At 39.9% G+C, this 27,399-nt stretch overlaps 1 protein-coding gene across 5 annotated transcripts in view; it reads right to left on the bottom strand.

Moving 5' to 3' along the window:
* The window catches only part of GDPD1 (glycerophosphodiester phosphodiesterase domain containing 1), a 59,462-nt gene that overhangs the window by 20,531 nt on the left and 11,532 nt on the right, over positions 1-27,399 (bottom strand). For all 5 annotated transcript variants that reach the window (XM_078373674.1, XM_008996948.5, XM_078373673.1 and 2 more), the window contains 3 exons: positions 17,659-17,701; positions 9,270-9,405; positions 5,382-5,427 (listed from right to left, as the gene is read on the bottom strand). In XM_078373674.1, coding sequence (XP_078229800.1) covers positions 5,382-5,427; positions 9,270-9,405; positions 17,659-17,675 — 199 coding nt within the window. In that variant the 5' untranslated portion in view covers positions 17,676-17,701. The remainder of the gene's footprint in view (positions 1-5,381; positions 5,428-9,269; positions 9,406-17,658; positions 17,702-27,399) is intronic.

Raw genomic sequence — 27,399 nt, 5'->3', positions numbered from 1 at the left:
CTCTACTTAAATATAATAATACATAAATAACATGCCTCGACCTGCTTGGAATGTAGAAAAACAGTTGAAAAAAGGGAAGTTTGCCCCAGTATTTTTCTAAGCAGATGATAGCCAGCTAGAAAATTGTGGACTACAAAAAGAAAACAGGGAAATAACAGGAAACAGAAAAGATAAACAAGGAGTATGCCACAGGATGTGTTGTTTTATGTAATAGTGGCCAGTATAAAAGTTAGGGGCCACTATTTAAATAGTTTTCCCTATTCAGGGAACTTTAAAATGATAATTATAGGCTGGGCGTGGTGGCTCATGCCTGTAATCCAAGCACTTTGGAGGCCAAGGCGGGCGGATCACCTGAGGTCGGGAGTTCAAGACCAGCCTGACCAACATGGTGAAACCCCATCTTAAAAACAAAACAAAACAAAAAAACGATAATTATAGTCAACTCTAGATTATCCAAATTATGTGTTTTCCATGAAAAACAAATAGGTTACTTTCAAATAATCAGGATAGATAATAACAAACCCTTTGGTTAACACTTTTTTTTTGAGAGAAGTCTTGCTTTGCGGCCCAGGCTAAAATGCAGTGGCATGTTCTTGGCTCACTGCAATCTCCACCTCCCAGGATCAAGTGATTCTCCTGCCTCAGCCTCCCAAGTATCTGGGATAACAGGTGCATGCACCATGTCCAGCTAATTTTTGTACTTTTAGTAGAGATGGGGTTTCACCATGTTGGCCAGGCTGATCTTGAACTCCTGACCTCAGGTGATCTACCCACCTCAGCCTCCCAAAGTGCTGGGATTACAGGTGTGAGCCATCACGTCTGGCCTGGTTAACAATTTTTTATGTTCCTTCTTCACAATTTCTTTTTTATTATTACTATTATTATTATTTTTTGAGACGGAGTTTCGCTCTTGTTACCCAGGTTGGAGTGCAATGGCGCGATCTCGGCTCACCGCAACCTCCGCCTCCTGGGTTCAGGCAATTCTTCTGCTTCAGCCTCCCGAGTAGCTGGGATTACAGGCATGTGCCACCATGCCCAGCTAATTTTTTGTATTCGTAGTAGAGACGGGGTTTCACCATGTTGACCAGGATGGTCTTGATCTCTTAACCTCGTGATCCACCCGCCTTGGCCTCCCAAAGTGCTGGGATTACAGGCTTGAGCCACTGCACCCAGCCCTTTTTCTTTTTTAAAAAACAGAGTCTCCTACTGTCACCCAGGCAGGAGTGCAGTGGCATGATCTCGGCTCACTGCAACCTCTGTCTCCTGGGTTCAAGTGATTCTCCAGCCTCAGCCTCTAGAGTAGCTGGGACTAACCACAGCTATGCACTACCATACCTGGCTAACTTTTGTATTTTGGCCAGGCACGGTGGCTCACAACTGTAATCCCGCCCTTTGGGACACCAAGATGGGTGGATCACCTGAGGTCAGGAGTTCAAGACCAGCCTGGTCAACATGGTGAAGAAACTCTGTCTGTACTAAAAATAAAAACTTAGTCAGGTGTGGTAGCGGGCACCTGTAATCCCAGCTACTTGGGAGGCTGAGGCAGGAGGATTGCTTGAACCTGGGAGGCAGAGGTTGCAGGGAGCTAAGATTGTGCCACTGCACTCCAGCCTGGGTGACAGAACAAAACTTTGTCTCAAAAATTAAAAATAAAAATTTGGCCAGGCATAGTGGCTCATGCCTGTAATCCCAGCACTTTGGGAGGGCAAGATGGGCAGATCACGAGGTCAAGAGATCGAGACTGTTCTGGCAAACATGGTGAAACACTGTCTCTACTAAAAATAAAAAAATTGGCTGGGCTTTGTGGCACATGCCCGTAGTCCCAGCTACTTGGGAAGCTGAGGCAGGAGAATCACTTGAACCCAGAAGGCGGAGGTTGCAGTGAGCTGACATCACACCACTGCACTCCAGCTTGGCAAGAGCAAGACTCCGACTCAAAAAAAAATTAATAATAAAAATTTTTTAATTCTGTATTTTTAGTAGAGACAGGGTTTGCCATGTTGGCCAAGCTGGTCTGAAACTCCTGACCTCAGGTGATCTGCCTGCCTTGGCCTCCCAAAGTGCTGGGATTACAAGTGTGAGCCACTGTGTCCAGCCTGGTAAGCAAGAATTCTAAGCAGGGGAACAGGATAGAAAAAACGGAACCATTTTTTGACTAATCTGAGTCAAGTTTCTTGTTTAATTTTCTTTTTTTTTTTTTTTAAAGACAGAGTCTCATTTTGTGCAGTGATGCAATCATGGTTCACTGCAGCCTCAACCTCCTGGGCTCAGCAATTCTCCCACCTCAGCCTCCCTAGCTAGAACCACATGTGCACACCATGGTGCCTGGCTAATAAGATTTTTATTATTTTTGTAAAGATGGAGTCTCTCTATGTTGCCCAGGCTGGTCTCGAACTCCTGGGATCAAGTGATCATCCTTCCTTAGCCTCCCAAAGTGCTGGGATTACAGATGTGATCACTGCCATAGTTCTGAGTCAAATTTTTATACACGGTTCTTTAGTCTTTTCAAATGCAGTCAACTTCACATGTGAGGATCAGTCTAAAGTCAGTTATGATATGAGATGAATGCAACATAAAATAAAAGCCTATTATTATTCCTTACAGATGTATGAACTTGACAGTACACAACATTGTTCATTTTTTTTCCCACAGCATTGTTTTTTTTTTTCTCCCCCCCAAGATGAAGTCTTGCTCTGCCATCTGTGCTAGAGTGCAGTGACCTGATCTCGGCTCACTGCAACCTCTGCCTTCTGGGTTCAGCGATTCTCCTGCCGCAGCCTCCCAAGTAGCTGGCAGGTGCCCCTATGTCCAGCTAATTTTTTTTTGGTATTTTTGGTAGAGATGGGTTTTCACCATCTTGGCCGGGCTGCTCTCGAACTTCTGACCTCATGATCCACCTGCCTCGGCCTCCTAAAGTGCTGGGATTACAGGCGTGAGCCATTGCGCCCAGCCAGCATTGTTCTTGATACAGCATTTGAGAATAGTGTTCCAGTGAAGAGGCAGTATGGTATAGCTGAACACTGTTCTGGTAAGATAGAGATCTAGTTCAAGTTCTAGCATTGTTATTTCCTTGTTACATGAATTTCATTAGGTCAATTTGCATCTTTAGACTTCAGTTTCCTTGTCTATAATGGAAAATGAGATTAGACAGTCTCAAAGGTCTCTTCACATTCAAAAATTGGCCAGGTGCAGTGGCTCACGTCTGTAATCCCAATACTTTGAAATGCCAAGGTAGGTTGGGCAGATCAATTGAGGCCAAGAGTTCAAGACCAGTCTGGCGAACGTGGTGAAACCCCATTTTGTATTTTGAAAATACAAAAAGTAGCTGTGTGGTGGTGGGCGCCTTTAATCCCAGCTATTCAGGTGGCTAAGGCATGAGAATCCCTTGAAACCTGGAGGCAGAGGTTGCAGTGAGCTGAGATTGAGCCACTTCACTCCAGCCTAGGCAAACAGTTTCATGACTTTATGAGTGACATACAAAACCATGAAAAAAGTTAAAACTTTTTTATTTTCCTCAAAGGATTCTTTTCGTGGGGACAAGGGCTCACTCAATCTCCCAGGTTGGAGCATAGTGGTATGCATAGTTCACTGCAGCCTTGAACTCTTGGGCTCAAAGGATCCTCGCACCTCAAGTGTCTTAAATAGCTAGGACTATAGGCACATGCCACCATGCCAGGCTAATATTTTTAGAGATGAGGTCTTGCTAAACCCTCCCACTTTGGTATCTCAAAGTGCTGAGATTATTGGTGTGAGCCACCACATCTGCTGGATCTTTTAATTTTTGTGGGGCTTTCTTTGGCTTTGCTCTACAAAGGTAAAAATAGAAAAAACTTCATTTCTGAAATTTTTTTGACTTTCACAAGTTCAAAATTGACACAAATATTACAATAGCTTGGCAAGTATAATCCTATAAATTACAAGAATGAAAAAGGTTTCCTCAAACCAACAACTTCGACTTACCTGGAAATTGAAATCAAACACATCTGATATTTAAGTATCCCTTAGAAATAGCTAATGTTAATTTTTTTTTCTGATTTTTATTTGGTTTTCCAAAATTTCCCTATCAGTGGTCAATTTTTTTTTTTTTTTTAAAGAGACAAGGTCTTGCTATGTGGTTCCTTGCTATGTGGTTCAAGCTAGACTCCAACTCTTGGACTCAAACAAGCCTCCCAACTCAGTCTCCCAAGTAGCTGGGAATATAGGTGTACCTCACCACACCTGGCTTGGCCCATTTTAAATCTAGTTCATAGAGCAGTTACAGTTCTTTTAAAAAATTATTATCAGTGGATCTGACATTTAATGAAGGTTTCAACTTTCATTAAATGTCAGCTCCACTGATAATAACTACAAATCATACATGATACAGAGATTCATGATATATTCACAACATAAGATATGTAGCATCTTATGGTTTTATTGAGTTATACATTTGAATCATTCCAAAATATGAGGCTGACTTGTGACAATGAAGGGGCCTATATCTGTTCAGCACATATCTTAAGGTGGTATATTTTCCATTCTAACATTTGCAGTAACTAACAAGTTGGGTCAAGGGACATGTTTCTTTGTGAGAAATGTTCCCTCAGAAGAAAACTACTAAGTAAAGATGACTAGGAAATGGTGTATTTGAATGATAGAATCCCTATTTAATCATTTAAAATAGGGAGCAGCTAAAAGACAGAATTAAATATTATGGAACCAGAAAGGATTTGAAAGGGATCCTTTCCATTCTTTTCATTTATTTTTATTTAATTAATTAATTTATTTATTTATTATGAGACAGAGTCTTGCTCTGTCGCCCAGGCTGGAGTGCACTGGTGCAATCTTGGCTCCCTGCAACCTCCGCCTCCCAGGTTCAAGTGATTCTCCTGCCTCAGCCTCCCAAGTAGGTGGGACTACAGGTGCGTACTACCACGCCTGGCTAATTATTTTTGTATTTTTAGTAGAGACAGGGTTTCACCATGTTGGCCAGGCTTATCTCGAACTCCTGACCTAAAGTGATCTGCCCACCTCAGCCTCTCACAGTGTTGGGATTACAGTCATGAGCCATGGTGCCCAGCCCTTTTCTTTTATTTTTTATTATATTTTTTGATGGATGGCTACTATAAGTTGCAACAGTATTCTACAATTTGAAGCTTTAGAAGTGAAATGTTTCTTAAAATCAGTATTCAGGTTTAAATCAACTGTATGTGAATTTAAGTAGAATGAATCAGCTAAAGCTTTGGACCTGATAATTTCACATCAGATAATCTTCAAGGCTTCAGATTTATAGGCCTGAGAGAACAAGCTTCGAGGTCAGTTACTTTCAGGAAGAACATACTATGACAAGAAACACACATGTAAAAAATATAAATGTTTAAGCTACAGATAAGAAATATTACCTCTTTGAAATGAAACATCCAGTTTGCCAAGGTAAGGTGGGAGCTCCTTAAAAGATATGATTGAAAAAAAGTTACCTTTCAAAAAATAATAAGATTCTAATGTCTTGCATTAAGACATAAAGATGTCCTTCTTCAACATAAAGAGTAAAATGCTAGGAAACATGTTTACATAGGTGCCCATCAGCAGAACATCCCCAACAGCAAATTAACCATATTACTTACTTACGCCACCTACAAAAAAAGATATCTGTACTACTTAATATACACCTTTTCACAATAATGTACAAAGATTTCAGTAGAAAAGTATCAGGAATACACAATTCAATGGAAAAAAAAGAAAAATAATTAACAATTAAATAGATATTTAAACTTCTTAATAACCCAATAAAGTATTAGTTAAAATTTAGTAAATTTTGGTATGATTATAATGCTCAATACTAGTAAATATTATTTTTATTTTATTTTCTCCTTTTTTTTTTTTTTTGAGACAGTGTCTCACTCTATTGCCTGGGCTGGAGTGAAGTAGCACAATTATACCTCACTGTAGCCTTGATCTTCTGAGCTCAATGGATCCTCATAAGGACTGGGACTACAAGCACGAGCCACCACACTCAGCTGGCAAATGTCCTTTTACTCAATAATTTTCCTTCTGGGAGTATATTTAGAGAAATAATCTTAAAATAGAGAAAACTTTATATAAATAACTTTTATAAATCTAAATATTTGTATATCTTTATAAATAACTATATAAAAAGCTAAAGATAGGCGAAGGTTTGTCTTTTTTTTTCTCTTATTTTTTTTACACACATCCCCACTGGGGAGACAAAGCTTTGTCTATGGATAAAGCTGTTCAGTGCAGGCTGGGCACAGTGGCTCATGCCTGTACTCTCAGCACTTTGGGAGGCTGAGAGAGGTAGATCACCTGAGGTCAGGAGTTCACAACCAGCCTGACCAACATGGTGAAACCCTGTCTACTAAATACAAAAAATTAGCTGGGTGTGGTGGTGAATGCCTGAAGTCTCAGCTACTTGGGAGGCTGAGGCAGTAGAATTGCTTGAACCCAGGAGGCAGAGGTTACAGTGAGCCGAAATTGCACCATTGCACTCCAGCCTGGGCAACAAGAGTGAAATTCTGTCTCAAAAAAACAAAAAAATGTTTAGTGCAGTGTAATCTATAACGGTGAGCTAATCCAATGCCCAACAATAGAAGAATCATTAAAAAATAACTACATATCCACACAATGGAATAACTATAGTCATTTGAAATGTTAATGGCAGATAAGCATGGAATCTGAAAGGCCAAATATTGTATGATTCCAACTATATGACATTCTGGAAAAAACAAAACAATAGAGACAGCAAAAAGATCAGTGGTTGCCAGGGGACGAGGGAAGGGAGGACTGAATAGGCAGAACACAGAACTTTTAGAGCAGTGGAAATATTTTGCATGATAGTATAATTGTGGATACAGGTCATTATAAATTTGTCCAAAACCACAGAATGTACAAGACTGAACCCTAATGTAAACTATGGACTATAGGTGATAATATTGTGTCAATGTATGTACCACTCTAGTGCAGATGTTAAAAGTGGGGGACGCTGTGTCTGTGTGGTAACTGTGCAAGTATGTGGGAACTCTGTATTTTCAACTCAATTTCGCTGGAAACCCAAAACTTCTCTAAAAAATAAAGTTTATTTTTTTAAAAGCATAAAAAAGCCTGGGCACAGTGACTCACACCTGTAATCCCAACACTTTGGGAGGCTGAGGTGGGTGGATCACTTCAGATCAATAGTTCAAGACCAGCCTGGCCAACATGGTGAAACCCCATCTCTACTAAAAATACAAAAATTAGCTTAGTATGGTGGTGCACGCCTGTGGTCCCAGCTACTCTGGAGGCTGAAGCAGGAGAATAGCTTGACCCTAGAAGGCAGAGGTTGCAGTGAGCTGAGATTGTCCAGCCTGAGTGATGGAAAGCATGGAAAGCATTGAAAAATGTTTATTATATTATAATGTTTCTTTTTTCTTTTCTTTTTTTTTTTTTTTTGAGACAAAGTCTTTCTCTTTTCACCCAGCCTGAAATGCAATGGCACCATCTTGTCTCACTGCAATCTCCACCTCCTAGGATCAAGTGATCCTCCTGCCTCAGCCTCCCGAGTAGCTGGGATTACAGTCTGACACCAACACGCCCAGCTAATTTTTGTATTTTTAGTAGAGATGGGGTTTCACCATGTTGGCCAGGCTGGTCTCGAACTCCTGACCTCAGGTGATCTGCCCACCCCAGCCTCCCAAAGTGCTAGGGTTACAGGCATGAGCCACTGAGGCTGGCCATTATCATGTTATAATGTTAAAGTATCTAAAATTCAACATACATGATGCACAGTGAGAAAACAAATTTAAAAAACATACAAGGTATACATAAGGTAGAAGGCTGTTAACATAAAGTGTTTTTTTTTTGGTGGTAACTTTATGCACAATTTTTCCTTCCATTCATCAATATGTACTATAATGAATATGTACATTATAATGATCAGATTTTTTTTTTTTTTGAGACAGAGTTTTGCTGTTGTTACCCAGACTGGAGTGCAATGACACGATCTTGGCTCACCGCAACCTCTGCCTTCTGGTTCAAGCAATTCTCCTGCCTCAGCCTCCGAGTAGCTGGGACTACAGGCGCATACCACCATGCCCAGCTAATTTTTGTATTTTTAGTAGTAGAGACAGGGTTTCACCTTGTTGACCAGGATGGTCTGGATCTCTTGACTTCGTGATCCACCTGCCTCAGCCTCCCAAAGTGCTGTGATTATAGGCGTGAGCCACCGTGCCCGACGATTTTTTTTTTTTTTTTTTTTTTGAGTTAGAGTCTCAATCTTGCCCAGGCTGGAGTGCAGTGGCATGATCTTGGCTCAATGCAACCTCTGCCTCACGGGTTCAAGCGATTCGCCTGCCTCAGCCTCCCAAATAGCTGGGATTATAGGCACACCACCACACCAGGCTAATTTTTGTATTTTTAGTAGAGATGGGGTTTCACCATGTTGGTCAGGCAGGTCTCAAACTTCTGACCTCAGGTGATCCACCTGCCTCGGCCTCCCACAGTGCTGGGCTTACAGGTGTGAGCCACTGCATCTGGGCTCATTTTGTTTTTGACACAAGCTCTCACTGTCACCCAGGCTGGAGTGTAGTGGTACAATCTTGGCCCACTGCAGCTTCAAATTCCCAGGATCAAGTGATCTTCCCACCTTGACCTCCTGAGCAGCTGGGAACACAGGCATGTGCCACTATGCTTGGATAATTTTCCTTTTTTTTTTTTTCTGAGACAGAGTTCTGCTCCAGTCCCAGGCTGGAGTGCAGTGTCACCATCTCAGCTCACTGCAACCTCTGCCTCCTGGGTTCAAGTCATTCTCCTGCCTCAGCCTCCTGAGTAGCTGGGATCACAGGTGCCCACCACCACGCCTGGCTGATTCTTATATTTTTAGTAGAGACAGGGTTTCACCATGTTGGCCAGGCTGATCTTAAACTCCTGACTGCAGGTTATTCACCCGCCTCAGCCTCCCAAAGTGCTGGGATTACAGGCATGAGCCACCATATCCAGCCAATTTTCCAATTTTTAAATAAAGATGGAATCTTGCTATGTTGCCTAGCCTGATCTCAAACTCCTGACCTCAAACAATCCTCACACCTCAGCAACCCAAAGTGCTGGAATTACAGGCATGAGCCAGTATGCCCGGCCCCAAAATAGTTTTTTAAAATTTCCTTTGACATTCAGTATTTAATCAATATTTAAATAATTTTAGAAATTATTTACTGAAGCAATGTCAGCTATTCACTATTTTTTTAAAATCTTACAGGCCATATCTATTAGATATTAATTTTTCATGCATTTTTACTTACACAGTATTTGAGATCAGAGATGTTTACATTGATGCCAGTTGCTCTCTTTAGATTCTCATCATGTGACACTACAACTTGTTCATCTTTTGTGATATGGCAGTCCAATTCTAGCATATCAGTTCCGATTTTAACCGCACTGAAGAAATAAAAGAAGAATGACATTGTGACACTTAAGTATACATTTAGGTTACATGCATCAGATGTAACAATTCAGAGTTACAAATCCAAAAAAATCCCACAATACTAAAATATCTCCGTAATACCACCACCTAGCATGACTTATTCATATGAAAATATTCTAAGTGAACTGAGAATAAAAGAATCATGTTACCTCCTTTCCATAACCAGTTATCTACATGGGCATCAATTTATTCAAAGTCAATATAATGAATTACGGCAGGAATTTAATCTAATAAATACTGAACATTCTTTTATTTTTATTTTCTTTTATTTTTTTGAGACTGAGTTTTGCTTTTGTCATGCAGGCTGGAGAGCAGTGCACTATCTTGGCTCACTGCAACCTCTACACCCTGGGTTCAAGCAATTCTCTTGCCTCAGCCTCTTGAGTAGCTGGGATTACAGGCACCTGCCACCATGCCCAGCTAATTTTTGTATTTTTTAGTAGAGATGGAGGTTTCGCCATGTGGTCAGGCTGGTCTCTGACTCCTGGCCCCAGGTGATCCGCCTGCCCCAGCCTCCTAAAGTGCTGGGATTACAGGTGTGAGCCACCACGCCCAGCCTCTGATCATTCTCTTCTTTTTTTTTGAGATGGAGTCTTATTCTGTTGCCAGGCTGGAGTGCAATGGCTGGATCTGGGCTCACTGCAACCTCCAACTCCCTGGTTCAAGTGATTCTCCTGCCTCAGCCTCCCAAGTACCTGGGACTACAGGCGTGCGCATGCCCAGATAATTTTTGTATTTTTAGTAGAGACGGGTTTTCACCGTGTTGCCCAAGACAGTATCAGTGTCCTGACCTTGTGATCTGCCCGCCTTGTCCTCCCAAAGTGCTGGGATTACAGACATGAGCCACTGCGTCCGGCTGAGCATTCTTTTAAATATACTAGTTTACATGATTCTTTTATCTGTGACTCACCTGTGTAGGGTAAATATATATTCCTGTTTATACTTATGACATGCAATATAAAAATATTATAGGCCGGGCACGGTGGCTCACGCCTGTAATCACAGCACTTTGGGAGGCCTAGGCGGGTGGATCATCTGAGGTTGGGAGTTCAAGTCCAGCCTGACCAACATGGAGAAACCCCATCTCTATTTTTAAAAATAAAATAAAATAAAATAAAAATATTATAAAGTCATGCACCACTTAACAGTGGGCATATGTTCTGAGAAATGTATGGTCAAGCAATTCTGTCATTGTGTGGACATCACAGAGTGCACTTACAGAAATCTAGATAGTATTTAAACATCTTTGCTATAGATGTTTTTTGCTATAGTCTATTGTTCCGTGGTTACAAATCTGTACAGCATGTTACTGTACTGAATACTATACGCAACTATAACACAGTGTTAAGTACTTGTGAATCTGCCTAAACACACAAAAGGTACAGTTAAAATATGATATAAAAGAAAAAAGTGGGCCGGGCGCGGTGGCTCACGCCTGTAATCCCAGCACTTTGGGAGGCCGAGGTGGGTGGATCACGAGGTCAACAGATCGAGACCATCCTGGTCAACATGGTGAAACCCCGTCTCTACTAAAAATACAAAAAATTAGCTGGGCGTGGTGGCGCATGCCTGTAATCCCAGCTACTCAGGAGGCTGAGGCAGGAGAATTGCCTGAACCCAGGAGGTGGAGGTTGCGGTGAGTCGAGATCGCACCATTGCACTCCAGCCAGGATAACAAGAGTGAAACGCCGTCTGAAAAAAAAAAAAAAGATAAAAGTGGTCACCTGAATTAGGGCACTTATCATGAATGGAGCTTACAGAACTGGAAGTTGCTTTTGGTGTCAGTGAGTGAGTGGTGAGTGAACAGAAGGCACAGGACATTACTATACGGTACAGCAGACCTTATAAACCTTATTGTGTTATGAACACAATAAACATGAAATTTATTTTATTTTTTTCTTTTTCCACATCATGAACTTTTATTCCAAGAACTAAAATTTATTTTAAAAATAGGGCAGGCACGCACTGACTTATGCCTGTAATCCTAGCACTTTGGGAGGCCAAGCCAGGAAGACTGCTTGAGTTGCTGAAATTGGAGACAAGTCTGGGCAACATGAAGAGATCTCATCTTTACAAAAAATTTCAAAAATTAGCAAGGTAAAGTGGTGCATCCCTGTAGTTATAGCTACTTGGGATACTGAGGCAGGAGGATCACTTGATCCCAAGAGGTCAAGGTTACAGTGAGCTATGATCCTGCCACTGTACTCCAGCCTAGGAGACAAACTGAGGCCCTGTCTCTTTAAAAATAATAAAAATTTAAAAATACATATTTAACTTAGTTTACTGTAACTTCTTTATAAACTTTTAAATTTTTAAAAACATTTTGACTCTTGTAATAACAGCTTAAAACACAAACATTTTACAGCTGTATAAATATATTTTCTTTCTTTATATCCTTATTATATGTTTTTCTATTTAAAAATTTTTTAACCTTTTTTTTTTTTTTAATAGAGGTAGGCTTTCACTATGCTGCCCAGACTGGTCTTGAACTCTTAGGCTCAAATAATTCTCCCAACTTGGCCTCCCAGAATTTGGGATTACAAGCACCACATCCAGCCAAAGTGTAAAATTAAAGGTGCAGTTGCTCAGGTCTGTAATCTCAGCATTTTGGGAGGCTGAGGTAGGTGAATCATCTCTACAAAACCCCATCTCTACAAAAAAATATGAAAGATTAGCTGGGCATGGAGGCATGCACCTGTAGTCCCAGTTACTAGGGAGACTGAGGTGGGAGGACTGCTTGAGCCAGAGAAGGGGAGGTGGCAATGAGCTGAGATCAGATCATGCCACTGCATTCCAGCCTGCGCAAGAATTCCAGAGCGAGACCCTGTCTCAAAAAAAATAAAAAATAAAAATGTGTCCTAATCTGGCAATTAAAAAAAAACTATACGTATTACCTCAGAAACCTTTCTAAGTTTGAAGTTTGTCTCTGGCTAAATTCTAGCTATTTTTAGAAATGTTTAGGAATTATTTGAAAAATATTTTCTATGTATGTTTATTGTTATTGACAAACTAATAGATAAAAAAAATTAGAACAACAGTAAGTGTATCTAGGAGAACTTGTAAATTATTCTAGTAAAATTATCCAATTTGATATGTAAATAGCTAGAACATAATGAAAAAATAAAAAATTTTTTAACACTTTTGCCTTCAAAAATTTCCAAAAATAACAGCATGCACCTACTTCCATTGAAATATCAGCTATTTTACAGCTGAATTTCTGACAAGCTGTTGACTAATACAAAAAAGAAGTTGGAGATGCCAAGGATACATTTCCAGAAAAAGAAATAAAACCTCTAGCTCTAAAAGAAGATGTGAAAGAAACTCCACAGAAACAATGCACAACTTAAAGCACTTATGTTAAAGAATTTATTTGAATCTCATTTACTCTTCACAATACTGAGGTTGTATCATTATTCCCACTTCACAGATAATTAATCATCTTAATTAGATATTCTAAAATATTCATCATGAGAACCAGGTCACTGATTAATTACTTTGACTGCCAACTTACACTTCTAGATACTGCAAATACAATTTGCTTCTTTCTCCTTACCATTCAGGCTAAACCATAAGGATGACATTGTCCTACAGGTATTTCCTAAGGCAGCCTGGTTTAATAACCTAGTTGTATTAGCCCTTGGGAACCACATCTTAAATACTCAAGGGCTGATGGCTGTGTGTGTGTGTGTGTGTGTGTGTGTGTGTGTGTACAGTACAATTCCTTAGTTTTTGCTTCTATGCTTTACTGTGAAGGAGGCTCAGTCTCCTTCAGTCAGTCTTTAATAATGTTTTGCTTTATTCCTCAGTGTCCCATTCCATATTTCATTCATTAAGCAACTAGTGAGGGCCTATTGATGTCAGAGCCTGAGCTAAGCATTAAGAATTGTGAAATCAATAAGAAACGATTCCTGCTCCTAAAGAAATAATAGAAGAGCCATATTCGTAACCTAAGGGAGATGGTGTTTGTGAAAATATTTTATATACCACATTAAAGGACATTTCATACATTATGAGACACAATTATTTCTTTGTCATTTTTAATTACTTCTTTAGCCCCACTGTAACATAATAAATTTACACACACACACACACACACACACACGCATACACACATAATGAATGTTTTGGGTGTGGTTTTTTTGGTTTTTTTTTTTTTGAGACAGGGCCTCACTTTGTCACCCAGGCTGGAGTGCAGAGGCATCATCTCAGCTCACTTCAGTCTCGACCTCCCAGTTCAAGCAATCCCCCTGCCTCAGCCCCCAAGTAGCTGGGACTACAGGTGAGTGCTACTATGCCCAGCTAATTTTTTAATTTTTAGTAGGGATGGGTTTCACCATGTTGGTCAGACTGGTCTCGAACTCCTCAACTCAAGTGATCTGCCTGCCTTGACCCCCCCAAAGTGCTGGGATTACAGGTGTGAGCCACTGCACCCAGCTAAGCCTACATTTTCAGAATAGGTCCTTTCTGTCTTCAATGATAGCCCTTCTAGTCTTAATATCTATTGATTTTCTAGGGGTTTTTTTTGTGTGTGGTTTTCCCAAGACAGAGTCTTGCTCTGTCACCCAGGCTGGAGTGCAGTGGTGCAATATCGGCTCATTACAACTTCTGTTTCCTGGCTTCAAGCAGTTCTCCTGCCTCAGCCTCCCAAGCATCTGGATTACAGATGGGCCACCATGCCTGGCTAATTTTTGTATTTTTAGTAGAGACAGGGTTTCACCATGTTGGCCAGGCTGGTCTTGAACTACTGACCTCAAGTGATCTGTCCACCTCGGCCTCCCAAAGTGCTGGGATTATAGTCATGAGCCACTTCACCCGGGCATTTTTCTGGTTAATTTTAATCAGGCTTCCCATACCGGCTGTGTATGCTGTCTTTAATATCTCCTCATCTGCACCTCTAATTTGTTTCTTTTCTTTCTTTCTTTCTTTTTAAAGATGGGGTTTCACCATGATGGCCAGGCTGGTCTTGAACTCCTGACCTCAGGTGATCCACCCACCTCGGCCTCCCAAAGTGCTAGGATTACAGGCGTGCGCCACCGTGCCCGGCCTTCACCTCCATTTTGAAATGTATATGCTTTGTGAAATGTACATCTAAATATGTACATAAATAAGATCTAAGTTTTAGCAAGTCATTTTATTCTTACTCTCTCTCCCTCATCTACCCATCCTATCAAGAATATACCATACATAAACATAGTATGAATCTTTTCCTGATTGTATATTACAACTCTTTAGTATTTTAATATACGGTACCTTGAAAATAGTATGTTTATTTTTACTTATTTATTTTGAGACAAGGTCTGGCTCTGTCACTCAGGCTGGAGTGCAGTGGTGCCACCTCAGCTCACTGCAATCTCCACGTTCCAGGCTCAAGCTAGCCCCCGGAGTAGCTGTGACTACAGGTTACACCACCACGCCTGATTAATTGTTTTTTTGTACTTTTTCTAGTGTTGAACTCATGAGCTCTAGTGACCCATGGGCCTTGGCCCCCCAAAGTGCTGGGATTACAGGCATGAGCCACCATGACTGGCCAAAACAGTATGTTTAAACAGTGTTTTCTTGTTTTTCAATGAAACAAGTATGTTGAACACACACACACACACACACACACACTCCCCCCTTCTAAGTTTCCTAGCAGTTAAACAGTAGAAATATTTGTAATTTTTAAAAGTACAATAAAAAAGTATGTATTCCTAGCAAGGGCACTAATGTATAACACATACACACAAACCACCACCACTAATAACAAAAAAAACTCAGTAAAAGAGGGGTTTCATACAAACTTCTAAGTCAGTAGATAAGCCGCCTTACAAATAAATACATCTAACAAACATTAACAATAGCATACGAAAGGTTCGGTGTGGTGGCTCACACCTTTAATCCCAACACTTTGGAAGACCGAGGTGGGCAGATCACTTAAAGTCAGTAGTTCAAGACTAGCCTGGCCAACATGGTAAAATCTCGTCTCTATTAAATACACACACACACACAAGCTAGCCAAGAGAGGTGATGGGTGCCTGTAATCCCAGCTACTCAGGAGGTTGAGGCAGAAGAATCATTTGAACCCAGGATGTGAAGGTTGCAGTGAGCCGAGATAGTGCCATTGCACTCCAGCCTGGGTGATAGAGCAAGACTCTGTCTCAAACAAACAAGAAAAAAATAGCACATGAAAGAGGTATTCCCCTCTTCTGAAGTACTAGAAAAATCTCCAAAAACATCTTAAGTTATAGAAGGAAAAATGTTCAGAGGATCAAAATCTTCAAAGGTTAAAAAAAACTGTGATATTTTCAAATGTATCATCCTTTAAAATAATGTATAACCCAGTGTTTTAATTTCAAAAATAATGGTGGTTGATAAAAATTTAACAAAAATATTGAGAAAAACATAAAATAATGTACCTTAAATGTGAAGAATGCTAAAATCACTCAAAGTTATAAGTAGTTTTTTTCTGAAGTTATATGTATCACCTACCTCATGGGCAACCAATGATATATGATAGTGTGTGTGTGTGTGTGTGTGTGTGTGTGTGTTGTAGAATTTTTACACATAACACATATCTATATTTCGTTATGGCTAGCTAGCCAGATATATAATCTAAGTAGATAAAATAAAGTAATTTAAATTAAAATAGTCCATTTCATGGTTGGTGATAGGAGGAACAATTTTACTTTTTTTTTTTTGAGACGGAGTCTCACTCTATGCCCAGGCTGGAGTGCAGCAATGCAGTCTGGGCTCAATGCAACCTTCGTCTCTTGGGTTCAAGCAATTCTCATGCCTCAGCCTCTTGAGTAGCTGGGATTACAGGCATGCACCACCATGCCCAGCCAATTATTGTATTTTTAGTAGAGACAAGGTTTTACCACATTGGCCAGGCTGGTCTTGGACTCCTGACCTCAGGTGACTTGCCCACCTTGGCATACAAAAGTGTTGGGATTACAGGTGTGAGCCACTGCGCCCAGTCAAAAATTTAAATTTTTGTAAGAGAGTTTTAAGATCATAGAATACAACGAGAATAAGAGATGATAAATACAATGAAGATGGGATTTAGGTGAAACTAGCATATGAAAAAACAGTAACTTTGTACCTAATTATAATAGGAAAAATAATCTCTAAGATGTCTTTGAATGGTGAGAAACATAACAAAAAGTTAAGTCAAATTCTTCTGATTTCTTAGTCCCAATTACATACATTAAAATGGCTCAAAAATTATATTAAAAATTTATCTTAGGCCGGGCATGGTGGCTCACGCCTGTAATCCCAGCACTTTGGGAGGCCAAGGCGGGTGGATCACGAGGTCAAGAGATCGAGACCATCCTGGTCAACATGGTGAAACCCCCGTCTCTACTAAAAATACAAAAAAATTAGCTGGGCACGGTGGCGCATGCCTGTAATCACAGCTACTCAGGAGGCTGAGTCAGGAGAATTGCCTGAACCCAGGAGGCGGAGGTTGCGGTGAGCCGAGATCGCGCCATTGCACTCCAGCCTGGGTAACAAGAGCGAAACTCCGTCTCAAAAACAATTTTATCTTACTAAATATGGATAGGTAATGTCTTTCATTAGGTTTAACTTTTCACATTCTTTGCTTTATTTTTCAGGGAAAACAGTGTTCTCACAATTACCATAGACTGATGATAATCATTGACTCTAAGACAAAGAACAAGGTATTAATTAGTTTCCATTCCTGTCTCTCTTGATGCTTCTCTGTGAGATGCTCTAAAAGGCACTTATATGAAATAATTTATAAATAGGAATTTTTAAAATGTATTTTATTTGAAAAAAAAATCAACAATCTTGAGGCTTCCAAGAAGAAACCAGATTGAGGGTTCGGTTCTGTACAAAAATTACTGAGTACAAAGACACATAATCCTATTCATAAATAGCAGCCACTGTAACAGTTGTTTCATTTTCTCTTTCTCTCCAAGACTAATTAGCATTATACACAGTACATTCCTTGTTACAAAGTCTTCTTTCAGCTTTGTAACTATAGTATCTTTTGATTACCCTAAACTCCCATCTGTTTTTCCAATAATACAGAAGCCACTCTTTGTAAACACTTCTGACCAACTAATTGAAAAAATAAATTTTAATAAAATAGAAAGAACTATCACAAATGGATGTTACACTTACACTATCCTCACTTTGTGGATCATCATCACTTTAAAGAAAACCTGCAAACTGTAAAAGAAAACAGTACCTTTTTACATACTTACTGCTGAAAAGCTGCCATCGTATTCTCCAAATTTTCTCCAGCACCTGTGAAAATTTAAACCCTATTTACTTAGATATTTTGAACATTTTACTTTTCCAGAAGTTAATTCTAATAAGATACACCTAATGAATCCTGATTTTTTTTTGCTGAGGCGGGGGGGGGGGGGGGGGGGGGATGCGGGGGATTGACATTACAAGTGTTTTAAAGAGTGCAATGAATGGTATAGGTTCAATATCCCTTATCCAAAATGCTTGGGACCAAAAATGTTTTGGATTTCTGACTTCTTTAGATTTTGGAATATCTGCATATATATAAAATGAGGTATCTTGGGGATAGGACCCAAGTTTAAACATAAGATTTATTTAGGTTTCATACACACTTCATACACATAGGCTGAAGGTAATTTTACAAAATATTTTAAATCATTTTATGCATGAAACAAAGTTTGTGTACTCTGAACCATCAGAACGCAAAGGAGCCACTCTCAGTCATTTACAGGAACAATCTGTGGTTATTTGGCATAACCAACATTCTTGACTCTGAATTTATAGGCTACCAGTAAACATTTTCTTACACTTATTCATATGTAAGTATGTAACAGTAAAGAATATGAAATACCACTAATGCAATTAAAAATAATATGGTTAGGGTAAGTAACATAGTAGCATCACCAGAAAATCTCTATCAGTTGTTAAAAACAGCAACAAAAAGGCAGGTGTTTAGTCTCCACCCGTCTCATTGGTTTGTTTTTTGTTTCAGACAGAGTCTCACTCTGTTGCTCAGCCTAAAGTGCAGTGGCATGATCACAGCACACTGCAACCTCTACCTCCAAGGTTCAAGTGAGTCTTGTGCCTCAGCCTCCCGAGTAGCTGGGATTACAGACATGTGCCACCACGCCTGCCTAATTTTTATATTTTTAGTAGAGAGGGGGTTTTGCCATAATGGCCAGGCTGGTCTCAAACTCCTGGCCTCAAGTGATCCGCATATCTTGCCCTCCCAAAGTGCTGGGATTACCGGTGCGAGCCACTGCATCCAGCCTCGCTGTGTTTTGATTAAAAGGTTACCATACACTGTATTTTTTTTTTTTTTCCTTTTTTAGGTGAGAAGAAACATCAGAAGCAGTTGAAGGACCAGGAATTGGGTCCTCTAGGGATGAGGAGGCATTCTGCTGTATGGATTTTTTAAATGTTTCCTCCAGAGTCATGTGCCTCATTAACAAGTTTTTGTCTTGGAAGTCTCTTTTTGATTTTATAAACGAACATGATTTCCTGTCCTGTTATGAATGCACCCTGCTCTAATCCTTCAATAAACTCTTCACATATTTTCATCGTGTTGTCTATGGGCACTTTTTCTGCCATGTGAACATCATCTTCATTGTTATCATGACTATTATTATGATCACCTTGATTCAGAACCATTTCAGCTGTTTCACCGTTGGTCAACTATGAACAACTAGAACCTCATGGTCAGTGTTAAAAAACAGTACTTTGGGAGGCCAACGCAGGTGGATCACAAGGTCAGGAGTTCGAGACCAGCCTGACCAACATGGTGAAACCCCATCTCTACTAAAAATACAAAAATTAGCCGGGCATGGTAGTACACACCTGTAATCCCAGCTACTCAGGAGGCTGAGGCAGGAGAATCACTTGAACCAGGGAGGCAGGGGTTGCAGTGAGCCAAGATCACACCACTGCACTCCAGCCTGGGTGACAGGTTGAGACTGTCTCAAAAAAAAAAAAAAATTCTTTGATATCCTCTTCTTTCAGTTTACTCACAAATTCAAGGCAATTTTCTTGTATATGTAAGTAGGTCAGACATCACTTTTTTTCTCACTTTGTCAACACACGAAATCCTTAAAAGTCACCGCCTCGTTCATTATCATCACTAAACATAGTCAGAGGCCAGGGGTTGTGCCAGGCACATACAAATTTATCTTTATTCACTGTGTTCCAAGCATTGGCAACAGCATATAAGGTGTCCATGGCTAAACTCCTTTTGAAAACTTTCTGGCAGGGCATGGTGGCTCATATCTATAATCCTAGCACTTTGGGAGGCCCAGGTGGAAGGATCACTTGAGCCCAGGAGTTTGAGACTACCTGGGCAACACAGCAAAAATAATTTTATGCATGAAACAAAGTTTGTGTAACCTGAACCTTCAGAAAGCAAAGGAGTCACTATGTTAATCATCCATGGGAACAATCTGTGGTTAATTTTAAATAAACCATTCCACACCCACACCTCTGTTCACTACTGCTAGCACAAGAAAATGTTTTTATATTTACTCTCATTGATCCAAGGATACCCTGGTCACATGGAATTAATAAAGTCACATTCAGGGGAAGTATATGGCCTAAATATTATTTTGTATGAGAATGTCAGCTGGTGGATAAGCAGAACAGTTGTCAAAGAATAACAAAATCTTGCAGTTGTCATCCAGTCCAACCTCTCAGCAGTGAGCATGAGCCACTGGTACAAAATGTTTGTGAAATCGATCTGAAAAGATGTCGATATCCCTGGTGATCCATGCATGCCTTTTTGGTAGCATAACGGACTGGTAAGAAATGCACTCCTTGAAAACAGTAAGGAAGGAAGCTTTTGCCTACCACAGAAAGTTTACAGTTATGCATGCCTGCTACATCAGCATATCCTAACACAGTTATTCTATCGTTGGCATCCTTAATTCTCATCTCATCAGCTGCAATCAGTGTCTTTCTGGGACAGTAATGCCAAAACAGTGTTGTTTCATCAGGATTATAGACTTGTTCTTGGGTCAGATTTTCAACAGCAATGACCTTGGCAAACTTGTCAATGAATTTCTTTGCTGCTTCGTAATCAGCAGATGCTAAATCACCATTAATCTTTAAAAGTATAATGGCACATCTTCTCTTAGATTTCTGCAAATGGGACAGGTGCGGTGGCTCGCGCATGTAATCCCAGCACTTCAGGAGGTTGAGGTGGGTGGATCACTGGAGGTCGGGAGTTGGAGACCAGCCTGACAAACATGGAGAAACCCCATCTCTACTAAAAATATAAAATTAGCCAGGCACATGCCTGTAATCCCAGTTACTCAGGAAGCCGAGGCAGGGGAATCACTTAAACCCAGGAAGCAGAGGTTGCGGTGAGCCAAGATCACGCCATTGCACTCCAGCCTGGGCAACAAAAGCGAAATTCTGTCTCAAAAAAAAAAAAAAAATCTGCATCTGGCCTGTTCATTATTCACAGTTCCCTTCATTTTAACTTCATCATGATAGCTCTTTGCTTATTTCGTAATCAGCATACCATGAAGTGGCATGTATTTACTGTGATGCTGATGGATGCACTTTCAATACATGATTGAGATCTTCATTTCAGCTTTATGCAGTGTTTTCCTATTTTTAATTAACTTCTGTTCATCACTTCCACTTCATATGTACTACTTCTGATATATATAAAACTCCAACAGTTTATCCCTCTTTTTCTTCAGGTCATATATAGTGGTTATTCTAACACCATACTCCTCTGTAAGATATTTCACACTTACACCATTGTTCAGGTTCTACAACACCTTAGCTTTCTGTGCAATAGATAAACATAAATGTTAACGCTTTTTCTTATCACTATAACCCAGAGGGGTATCTGTGGGCCTTTTTGATATTTTTAACAACATCGTTATACCAAAGAGCAGAGAATAAGCAAGCAAGCAAACAAACAAAAACACACAATGAATAATGCATATAGGTCTTGGCACCATGCAGGGCATCATGAGGAATCTGCTGTTGCTGTGACCAGTCTGAATATGAACCATTTTACTACCCTTCATTGGCATGCTTGCATGAGGAAATCTGGGCAAACTCAGAAAAGTTTGTAACTGAAGGGAGCTGCAAGGGCCTTTTTTCCTTTGGGGATGCTGAATAAGCAGTGTGTTATTTGCTTTTGTTTTGGCTGCAACCTGTCACATAAGGTTAGGTATGGAATTCGCTATACATATATATATTCTTTTTTAAAAATTTATTTTTTCCCTCAAATTATTTTTTACCAGGAATTTTCCACTTGTGGAGCCGTGTGTGTGCTCAAAAAGTTTCAGATTTTGGAGCATTTCAGGTTTTCAGATTAGGGAAGCTTAATCTGTATTTTGAATATTTTTTAGCTGCAACAGTAGGAATCAAAGATCAAAACATAGCCACAGCAACACAAGAGGGTTAGACAGAACCTAAATATTATTATTATTATTATTAATTATTTTGAGACGGTCTCACTCTGTCTCCCAGGCTGGAGTGCAATGGCACAATCAGAGCTCACTGCAGCCTCAAACTCCTGACTCAAGCAATCCTCCAGCCTCAGCCTCCTAAGTAGCTAGGACTACAGGCACATGCCACCATGCTCAGCTAATTTGTGTGTGTGTGTGTGTGTGTGTGTGTAGACAAGGGTCTAATTATGTTGCCCAGACTGGTCTCAAACTCAAACTCCTGGACTCAAGCAATCCTCCTGCCTCAGCTTCCCAGTGCTGGGATTATAGGTGTGAGCCACTGTGACTGGCCTAACCATAGTTTTTAAGCTGTAATATCTGCTTATTTGTCAAAGGAAAGACCAAAGAGGACTTGGTATACATACATCTCCTCAGACAGAGTTAAACAGTCTCTCCTCTGTATCCCCATAGTCTCTTATGCATAGCTCTACTAAGGCATTTATCATATTATGGCATAAATTATTTATCTGTTTCTTTCCCCCCATTCCCATGAATTGCTTAAAAGAAGTGACTGTTTTAATCACCTTGACTGAAGGGAGTACAGTGTGATGGTTAAGGGTGAGACTCTGGAGTTTTAGTATACCTGATCTCCAATCTGTTTAATAATTGTGCAACCTTAGGAAAGCTAACTAACTTTCATAGAATTGGTTAAATTAAATGAATTAATACTTAAATTGTTGTATGTCATCGACTCTTTTTGTTTATTTGTTTTGTTTGTTTTGAGACGGAGTCTTGCTCTGTTGCTCAGGGTGAAGTACAGTGGCACAATCTCGGCTCATTGCAACATCTGCCTCCTGGGTTCAAGGGTTCAAGCAATTCTCCTGCCTCAGCCTCCTGAGTAGGTGGGACTACAGGTGTACACCACCACATCAGGATAATTTTTTTATTTAATAGAGACAGGGTTTCGTTTGTTTTTTTTTTTTTTTTAAAGATGGGGTTTCACCATGTTGGTCAGGCTGGTCTTGAACTCCCGACCTCCGGTGATCCGCCCGCCTTGGCCTCCAAAGTGCTTGGATTACAGGCGTGAGCCACCGTGCCCGGCCGAGACGGGGTTTCACTGTGTTGGTCAGTCTGGTCTCTAACTCCTGAGCTCAAGCAATCCTCCCACTTTAGCCTCCCAAAGTGCTGTGATTACAGCCATGAGCCACTGGGCCCAGCAATCAATTCTAAAATGATAGCTTTTCACTTATTAACATCTTTGAAGTTAAGATGTATTTTACAAATAAGGGTGTATAATGAACAGTTTAATTGGCAAGCTTTTCTCTCTTTTTTTTTTTCCATCAACTTTTATAGGGGTTCTTTTTTTTTTTTTGAGGAGTCTCTCTCTGTCACCAGGCTGGAGTGCAATGGCATGATCTTGGTTCACTGCAACCATCGCCTCTCAGGTTCAAGTGATTCTCCTGCCTCGCCTCCCGAGGAGCTGGGACTGTAAACCACGCCTAGCGAATTTTTGTATTTTTAGTAGAGACGGGGTTTCACCATGTTGGCCAGGATTGTCTCCATCTCTTGACCTCATGGTCAGCCTATCTTGTCCTCCCAAAGTGCTGGGATTACAGGTGTGAGCCACCACGCCCAGCCAGGGTTTCTTTCTTAACAGTATGTAAAAAGTGTGTACTTTATAACCAAATGCATTAGATTCAGTGAAATTCTATAGTAAACATTCCATGAAAGTAAATGATTGTTATTATTAGTATTATTATTACTATTGCCATTATCATAGTAACTGGTAAAGAGTAGGTACTTGGTAAATGTCCATTAACTGGAATAATAAATAATATTGCAATTTTACAGATTTTGATGTGAACATACTGAATTATAAAAAATAGTCTAATGTTATATAGTATGTAAAAAATGTTAACTAACTTTATGGATGCTATTCAAAAATTAAAAAAAATTTTTTTTTTTTAGATGGAAAGTCTTGCTCTGTCGCTCAAGCTGGAGTGTAGCAGCGTAATCTTGGCTCACTGCAACCCCCACCTCCTCCTGGGTTCAAGTGATTCTCCTGTCTCAGCCTCCTGAGTAGCTAGGACTACAGGCACATGCCACCACACCTGGGTAATTTTTGTATTTTTAGTAGAGATGGGGTTTTGCCATGTTGGCCAGGCTGGTCTCAAACTCCTGACCTCAGGTGATCCGCCCTCCTCAACCTCCCAAAGTGCCGAGATTACAGGTGTGTGCCACCATCCCCAGCCTAAAATGTTTTAAAACTATAACATTTCAGTGTTACCAAATAATTTATGAAATATACAGAAAAATACTTTGGGAATATTTTCCCATACACTTTGGAAAAACAGCTAATTTCTTCTTAATAGAAAGAGACAATTCAATAAACTCTAAATAAAAAGAGGATTTAAGGTACTGCTTAGGCCAGGTGCGGTGGTTCATGCCTGTAATCCAAACACTTTAAGAGACTGAGGCGGGTGGATCACCTGAGGTCAGAAGTTGGAGACTATCTTGGCCAACATGGTGAAACTCCATCTCTACTAAAAAAAAAAAAAAAAAAAAAAAAAAATAGCAGGGCATGGTGGTGGCCTGTAATCCCAGCTACTTGGGTGGCTGAGACAGGAGAATCGCTTGAACCTGGAAGGCGGTGGTTGCATGAGTCAATATTGCACCACTGCACTCCAGCCTGGGTAACAAGAGCAAAACTCCATCTCAAAAAAAAAAAAGGTACCTAAAGTACTTAAATATTAACATTAAAATGTTTTATATATAATACCATCTGAACATATTTGTGAGTATTAAATTTTTCTTCTTTTTTACTGTTAGATTGTAATTTTCTCTTTTTCTGAGACGGAGTCTCACTCTGTCGCCCAGGCTGGAGTGCAGTGGCACAATCTCGGCTCATTGCAACCTCCACCTCTCGGGTTCAAGCGATTCTCCTGCCTCAGCCTCCTGAGTAGCTGGGATTACAGGTGTGCAACACCATGCACAGCTAATTTTTGTATTTTTAATAGAGACAGGGTTTCACTATGTTGGTCAGGCTGGTCTCAAACTCCTGACCTCATGATTTGCCCACCTCGGCCTCCCAAAGTGCTGGTATTACAGGCGTGAGCCACCGCGCCAGGCCCTGTTAGATTGTATTCTTATGATGACCTAATTATAATCAATAGAAATATACAATATGCAGAAGCAAATATACTGGTTTTAATATGCTAAAATTTCATCACTTTAGCAGAGGGAGGATACCCATGTAGAAAAAAAAAACACTAGTTTGATTTTAGATTCACTTGGTTACTTGACTTGATGCAATGATAGAAAACAGATGCGGTAAATATGAAGGTTATAGGTTTGTTTTCTTTTTTTTAAGTCACCTTTTGAAGTTAGATGACCCTTTTATTGGATGACGTTAGTTGGCCCTTGTTTTGATCAAAAACTATGGAAATACATTATATTCAGATAATATTCAAAAACAAAGCACCCTTGAATATTTCTAAAAAGACAAGAGTGCTAAAGGGGTTACCAGTAAGTTAAGTTAAACTACTGACCACTTGTACCAAAGAGCAAAGAAGTTAAAAGGACACAAAAGCCAGCTTGAAGGACCTCTCACTGGACAAATCTGTGACACTGCTAGCATCAAAATAATGATAGTGACAGATTTAAAATCAGTGAGTAGGAAATTCTGCACTCCAAGAATGTTATGGGGAAAAAAAAAAAAGAAAAATTTAAGAAAAAATAAAAATAAAATAAAAAAGAAATTCTGAATCCAAGCTGGGCACGGTGGCTCATGCCTGTAATCCCAGCACTTTGAGAGGACGAGGCAGGCAGATCATCTGAGGCCAGGCATTTGAAACCAGTCTAGCCAACATAGTGAAGCCCCGTCTCTACTAAAAATACAAAAATTAGCTGGGCATGGTGGTAGGTGCCTGTAGTCCCATCTACTTGGAGACTGAGGCAGGAGAATCGCTTGAACCGTAGAGGTGGAAGTTGCTGTGAGCTGAGATCACATCACTGCACTACAGCCTGGGAGACAAAGCAAGACTTCATCTCAAAAAATAACAATTAAAAAGTTAATTCCAAGTTCTTTTTAGGGAAAAGAAAGAAAGAAATAAATAATAAATAAATTCTGAATCCATTTTCATAAATGGATTGATAATTTGCTAAGGAATGGGATATTTGTGTACTTACTTATTTAAAGTATCTCCCTCCAAAAATTGGCTGAGTGTGGTGGCTCATGCATGTCATCCCAGCATTTTGGGAGGCTGAGGAGGGCAGCCTCTTATTAATTATAAGGGCCTTTTCTCTTATTAATTATAAAGGGAAAATGTAACCTCACAGTGGAAAAGCTTGGCAGACACCACCTTAACAAGTGATCAAAGCTGATTTCTGCATTAGTTCCTTCAAGCTGATTTCCGCGTCCTTGCTTTAAAAATAGGCCAGATGTGGTGGCTCGTGCCTGTAATCCTAGCACTTTGGGAGGCTGAGGCAGGTTAATTGCCTGAGCTCAGAAGATCAGGACCAGCCTGGCAACATGGCAAAACCTCATCTCTACTAAAAAAAAAAAAAAAAAAAAAAAAAATTAGCTGGGCATGGTGGTGCCACCTGTAAACCCAGCTATGTAGGAGGCTGAGGCATGAGAATTCTTTGAACCCAGGAGGTGGAGGTTGCAGTGAGTCGAGATCTTGCCACTGCACTCCAATCTGGGCAACAGAAAAAGACTTCATCTCAAAAAAAAAAAAAAAAAAGAGAGAAAATAATAAACACATTACACATTAAAATAACATTTTTATAAAAAATAACTTTCAAAATAATGTATGAAAAGAGTGGTATCATTTCATATTTTTGCAAATCTGTTTAATATCTGGCTTAAGAGAAAGCAGTAAGATTCTCATATCTGCTTCATTTATACCCACAGTCACAGAGATGTGTAGTTGGAAATGAAAGAGTCTTCTTTGATATGGCATCAAAATTCAATAAGTGGTAATTTGTTTGCTTACTTGAGAGACAGGGTCTTGCTATGTTGCCCAGACTGAAGTTCAGTGGCTATTCACAGCCATGATCATAGCAAAAACCTCAAATTCCTGGGCTCAAGTCATCCTCCTGTCTCAGCCTTTCAAATAGCTGGGACTACAGGTAGGCACCACCATAAGCAGCTCAACAAGTGTTAGTTTCTTAAAAGTCTATTGCAATGTGGAATCTAAGCCATATGAGTAATCACTTCATACTCTATTATGTGAAAATGCATTGGTCCATCTTGAACTTTGAATGATCTTTCACCCATGCATGATTTTATAATAGCATGCATAGTTCATCTAGAAACTATCAATTCATTGAATCATGCTGGCCTTCTAAATGATGACACATTATTCAATATTTTAAAAATCACACTTGTTAACATCTGTGTTCATTAGGAAAGTCTTTAAGAATTAAACGATGTCAAGCTCATCATAGTGGCAGATACAAGTTTTCTAAAATTCTAATTTTTATTGAAAGCTCAAATTAGGCTGGTCTGAAGGCAGTGAGTTATTTCAATTGATTGTTCACAGTCAGTTACAGATCGAACTCCTTGTTCTACTC

This window comes from Callithrix jacchus, chromosome 5, assembly GCF_049354715.1.
Source record: "Callithrix jacchus isolate 240 chromosome 5, calJac240_pri, whole genome shotgun sequence".
NCBI lineage: Eukaryota > Metazoa > Chordata > Mammalia > Primates > Cebidae > Callithrix > Callithrix jacchus.
Note: the sequence above shows the minus strand (reverse complement) of the source record. Positions and strands in the feature narration are given on the sequence as shown.